This window comes from Mus caroli, chromosome 17, assembly GCF_900094665.2.
Source record: "Mus caroli chromosome 17, CAROLI_EIJ_v1.1, whole genome shotgun sequence".
Taxonomy (NCBI): Eukaryota; Metazoa; Chordata; class Mammalia; order Rodentia; family Muridae; genus Mus; species Mus caroli.
Genome location: NC_034586.1, coordinates 37,208,082 through 37,214,511, shown reverse-complemented (window position 1 = coordinate 37,214,511; position 6,430 = coordinate 37,208,082). Strand labels below are relative to the sequence as shown.

Genomic DNA, 6,430 nt, shown 5'->3' with positions numbered 1-6,430 from the left:
TTGGGAACAAGTCAGTAACACCTGTCCATGGTGTCTTCATCAACCCTGCCTCCAGCTTCCTTCTGTGTTTGAGGTCCCACTTTGGCTTCTCTCAGTGAGCTGTGATTTGGAAATATAAGCCATATAAACCCTCTCCAAGTTGTTTGTGGTCATGCTGTTTCATCACAGCAATAATAACCAGAACAAAGACATAGATTTTACCCAGGTTTTTGAAAAAAAAAAAGATTCTGACAGGAGTGATATGATACATTCTCACTTCTACTTGGAAGATGTATTCCTAACAATATATTTATAAAGGGGTAGGAAACACTTATCAAGAAATGGTTAGTCTTAACTTGTTAGTGCCCTGTCATGGTAACAACTGGAAGACCTTGATATTGTTGGAAGGAAAAAGAGAGAATGGTTAGACTCCTAGAACCTGATGAGAGGACCTACATTGATTTCATCTCAGAGCATTTGTAGGTGTGTTTCTCAGAACCCAATGTACTAATCATCATAATGCATGTTTTTGTTCTCTTCTTTGTTCTCTAGCCATGGCATTAATGCTTGTGCTGTTCTTCCTGGCTGCTGTACTGCCCCCATCCTTTCTTCAAGATAGCTCTCAGGTAAGGGTAAGCATTATTATCTTATCAGAACAATTTAGGCAGGTATGAAGGCTATGCAAATAAGCAACTAGACAACTAGATCACTCTTCAATTTTTTTTTTCTTTTGATTTTTTTTGAGTCAGGCTTTCTCTGTATAACCCAGAACTCACTGTGTAGACCAGGCTGGCCTTGAACTCAGAAATCCACATGCCCCTGCCTCCCATATGCTGGTATTCAAGGTGTGTGTCAACACTGCCCAGTCTTCAAATTTTTAAAAGACCAGTGTGTGTAGTAATCACAAAGTACTCATTGATAGTTCAGAACAGTTGACATTATTTTAAAAGTGTGGTAAAAGAACTTGTAGCCCTAATTACAAGTGAATATTGAATATGTTTATTTAGGTTGATTAAATTAAAATACTTATATTTATGCAATATCTAAAGGAATAGGCATGCATTCATTACACAAAGATAATATCAAAGAAAAGACTAGAGACAAATATATCATAATACATTTTGTATAAAGAACCATTAAGTTGTATTTTTTCAATATAGATTAAATATAAATATTGATATTAATTTAAAATACCCACTTCTTTTTAATGTGGTCAAGAAATAAAAGTTACACATGATATTTGAACTATATTTTTATTGGAATTTTCCTATCTCTAGATTTATTTCTTTTTTTTAATTTTTTAATTTTTAATATTTTTATTACATATCTTCCTCAGTTACATTTCCAATGCTATCCCAAAAGTTCCCCATAGCGCCCCCCACTTCCCTACCCACCCATTCCCATTCTTTTGGCCCTGGCATTCCCCTATATTGGGGCATATAAAGTTTGCAAGTCCAATGGGCCTCTCTTTCCAGTGATGGCCGACTAGGCCATCTTTCGATACATATGCAGCTAGAGACAAGAGCTCCGGGGTTCTGGTTAGTACATCCTGTTGTTCCAACAATAGGGTTGCAGATCCCTTTAGCTCCTTGGGTACTTTCTCTAGCTTCTCCATTGGGAGCCCTGTGATACATTCAATAGCTGACTGTGAACATCCACTCCTGTGTTTGCTAGGCCCTGGCATCGTCTCACAAGAGACAGCTATATTTGGGTCCTTTCAGCAAAATCTTGCTAGTGTAGTTTCTGTTTTAAGAATTGTTATTATTTTATGTAATCCATTTCTGTGTGGTCCTCACTGAAACTTTGTATTATATTTCAAATAGCACAACTTCATTATATGTATAATATATATATCTTTTTCATAGATATTTTGTGAAAGATTATTTGTCTATTTTCAAATTTAAAAGTTTGCTAGATTATAGCTAGGGATGACACTAAAAAACACTTGCTCAGAATGAATAAATCCCTGGGATTAATCCTCAGGCACATAGACACACACACACACACACACACACACACACACACACACTCTAACATTCACACAATGCTGTAAGTACATCTACAATGCAAACAATAAATATGAGCCAAATATTAACTATTTATAATATTTTCTTTTATTTAGATATTACCAGTGAGGCTTAGCCATCCTTTTAAATGATGGAGTATGTAGGAATAGCAAAGATATTTCCCATCTTGTTAGAAAGCTACTAAAATTAAAAGCCTTCTATATTGCTGTACCCTCATACTCTTCTCTGGTCTGGGCATTGGAGACAACTGGAATTCTTCAAGAATAGGGAGTGCCAATTACTGGACAAACTTGTTTTGGAATATAAGCCTCATGGCTTATTTTCTTTTTGGTTACCATATCCAAATTAGAAATCTAGACACTATTTATAATATAGGTGTTTATTGACATTGTTGGTATTGCTAGTTTCTTAAACTGATTCTGTTTTATTGCACCTTTGAACTATCTATTCTCCCTCCATTCCTCCTAACCACTCACTTTTTTTCATTGGTCTACTGATATCTCTTCAGAGAATTTCAAGATACAAATAGCAGAGCAATTCAGAGTCACCTTTGATGAATGAAGTTTTCTTTGAAAGTTATCATGAAGAACTGATTTCCCTGACATTCATTTCCATTCCTGTCTTAAATTTGTGCTGTTATAATTATTAGGTCATATTACCTACCCAATATAAACCCTTTAACTAGTTTTTATCCTTATATTTCCGTGTTAATAATATCTCTTTAAAAATATTACCATTGTCTGTCAAGGAAAGAGAAGCACGCTTATTGTCTCTTCAAGTTTTCAGTGACCAAGAAAGGTAGAAAAAAGCAGAAAATAATAATGGCTTTCTCATAAAAGTATATTATGGCTTTAGAAAGGTAACAACCATAAGTAGGGTTTTCAGTTGAAATGGAATATCTAAGGAGATATTCCTTTGTGGATAAGCACATTTACTACTCTTGCAACGTAAATTTTGGTTTAAATTACCTATCTCAATTTGCCTAAATTCATCTGTAACTCCAACTCCAAAGGATCTGCTATGCTCCTCTGTCCTCTACATGTGTTTTTCTCATCTATACAAACGTATACACTTAGTTAAAAACAAATACGTTTAGAAAATTATGCCTTTTCCTCAATAAATAAATACTGAATATTATTGTCACTTTACTTTATAACATGATATGAGAATTTTCCAACAACGACTTAAAAACATACATTCTTTCTGTCTTAAAAATCACTACTTGTTAAGAAAAAAATTCACTAGCTGTGAGAAAGTCCTTGGCTCAAGGCATTCATTGGTGCTTTCAGAACATAAAACAACAGCTAGATGTAGACATTTTGCAAATACTGGTAATACAGTATGATTAGATCTATGTGACAAATGTCTGCAGAAATTTGATGAAACTAAGGACTACATGAAAGAGAACCAGCTTATCCAAGAAGTAAGATGAAATGTATGTGCAGGTCTGTCCACTGATAATTAAGCACTAACATCTTGCTCTACACTGTAGAAGAAGAGAGGATTTGAAGTATACTTCCATCAGCAAGGGGTATTTAGATCTCTGCCAATTCTTATACACTTTACCTACCTGTCCCACACAAACACAAAAACGTGAAACTAAATATCAGCTTCTGAGTTAACAACAGGTTTATTTATGTTCACTAAACTTTAAAGCCAGTAATACTCAAGAAGTTCAAGAACCCATTGCCTACAAATTGACATAGATATTATATTAGACAATACTCTTTGGAGGGATCACAAAATCATATTACATATAAAAATTCTCTTACTGAAATAGATAATTGAATCCACACATATAGTGTGTCTAGACCTCCATAGTCTCACAAGCCTCCAAACTCCGTATCAAAGACTAGATATCTCTTTCAAAGATGTATAATAAATTATGTGTTTCATTTCTTAAAACTTCCTTGCTATAGCCTAATTGTGTGGGAATGACTTAAGGTTCTCTACCATGCATGACTATTGTTATAGACTTTTCTTTTTCTTTTTTTTCTTTTTTTTTGTTTGGTTTTTCGAGACAGCATTTCTCTGTATAGCCCTGGCTGTCCTGGAACTCACGCTGTAGACCAGGCTGGCCTCGAACTCAGAAATCCGTCTGCCTCTGCCTCCCAAGTGCTGGGATTAAATGCATGCGCCACCACGCCAGGCGTTATAGACTTTTCTTAAATAAAATTTGATATTTGTTGATTAGAAAAGGTTTTTACTTTTTTTTTTTTTTTTACTTTTACTTTGACATGCCATGAATTCATGCTTTATTCTCAAAATTTCTGTTTAAAATGTTTCCGATGAAAAGTAACAGATGTTCTTAAGTTTTAGTTTCAAGGTCAATGTCTAATATTGTCTGAGCACTTTTATAATGAACTTCCTTCACCTGAGACATCATTTTCACCAGTTTATGTAACCTTATCATACACTAATGTGACTTTCATTTTATTTCCCTTTAGGAAAACAGTCTTGAGAAACTTTCAACCACTAAAAACTCAGTCCAAGAAGAGATTGTAAGCCAGCACAACCAATTGAGACGAATGGTTTCTCCACCTGGCAGTGACTTACTAAAAATGGTGAGGGCTCACACCAGGGCAGTGCATTTGGAAGAGCTGTGTTATGCTAATTGGCTGTTTTATAGTTTTATAGTTTATAAAATTGTCTCTGACCATGCCAACTTTGTGTCTTATAAATAGATCACAAGTGAAACATGGTAGGGATCATCTCTTTCTCTCCTTTAAAGATTGAAGGATGAAACTACTAATTAAAGTAATATGATGGGGCTTGAAATTAGAATCTCCTTTTAATTTTATCCTATTAGTTTTTATTTATGGGTATGTTTGTCTTGGGTATATTTATGCACTTTTGAATGTATGTGCTTAATCAGAAGAGAGTCTATAGACATCAAAAGGAATTGTATTTTTGGGAGCTGAATTTACAGTGGTTTTAACCCATTCCATATGGATGCTACAAGTTGAATTCAAGTGTGCTAAAGTAGCAGGATAGGCTCTTATCTGTTCAGGTGCTTTTGCAGCCCTCTGTAATTAGAATTTCTAAATTTCGATCATTTAATCGAGTATCTGATCTACCTTGTTTTGTGATTTTCTTTTTGTTTTTATATTGTTTGTTTGTTTGTTTGTTTGTTTGTTTTTAGTCAGGGTTTCTCTCTGTATTCCAGGTTGTCTGGAACAGAGTCTGTAGACCAGGCTAGCCTCAAACTCATGGAGATCTACCTGTCTCTGCTTCTAGAGTGCTGAGATTAAAGACATGTACATAAGTGGTAGCTTATCTGATGATGTGGCTTGTTCATGTTCATAAGATATATTTTTAATTATAAAAATGTGTTTTATCTGAGCAACTCATTCTTCATTTTTTTCTCAGAAAACATCAAATATTTTCATTATCTTTCTTTACTTTTTTTTTGTTTTTGATTTGGTGGAATACAGATCTCACTGTATAGTACAGGATGTCTTCAAATACATAATCTTGTGTAAGACAGCAATGTGTATGTTCCAAACTCTATCTTCATTTTTGGTGACAGCAACTTATGTACATTCTGGGTAGCTGATTAGTATATTATGTTAAAAATAAATTATTAGACATACTCTTTACATGAGGAAGTATAGAAAGTATGAGAACATAAATAAATGGACTATAAGATATATTACTTCTTGAAACATTACAAATGGTAATCTCTGGATGAATTTGAAAATCATTTAATTATCCATTATTAAGGTTGTACTTCTTAGCTATCATTATTTTAATCACATAGTGTTTAAAAAGTTTTATTTTAAGTGGTTTAACATTCAGTTAAAGTATAAAGTAATTTAGAATTTGCAGAGACTGAGAAAATACTAATCTATTTATTGGGTGTTAAAAGTTGTTTTTTTCTCCATTCTTGGTAGAATATTTAGCTCATGAAATTTTAAATGTTAACATATTGTTACTTCTATTTTTGTTTGTTTTGTACTTGTAAGCAATGACTATGAAGAAGGCTTACACAAAACAATCATGCTAAATATGTAACAATTCCCATAAAAATCTCTAGTAGAACAGAAGAGAAATTAAATAAGTTAGTTGTTTGTCTTTTTGAAGACTTTACATCAACATTTCTTACATATGAGACACACATACAATATTACACACTCCCTCACACGTTTTCACACAGGTATGGAGAGTTTAATGTGTCAATGAATCAACTTAAGGAGAGAAGCTACTTAGAAATAAGACTCTGTATCTATGCAGTTCATATGCTGTTCAGCCCACAAATTGAATGCCTGTGGCTACTGTTCAGAAGAATGATTAAGTCTGAAGCATGCCTCTAATGAAATAATCAAAAGCCACTGTGAGCAATGTCTTTAAAGACCAGGAATTCTGCTTTGTATAGCCTCTCCTCTCCTCTCCTCTCCCTCTCCTCTCCCTCTCCTCTCCCCCTC

The 6,430-nt window shown here is 34.0% G+C and overlaps 1 protein-coding gene across 1 annotated transcript in view; it reads left to right on the top strand.

The window, feature by feature from the left end:
* Nucleotides 1-533: 533 nt before the first annotated feature.
* Nucleotides 534-6,430, top strand: part of LOC110284058 (cysteine-rich secretory protein 3-like) — a 47,753-nt gene continuing 41,856 nt past the window's right edge. Inside the window, exons 1-2 of the mRNA XM_021149647.1 lie at nt 534-605; nt 4,454-4,570. Of these exons, the coding sequence (XP_021005306.1) occupies nt 534-605; nt 4,454-4,570 (189 nt within the window). The remainder of the gene's footprint in view (nt 606-4,453; nt 4,571-6,430) is intronic.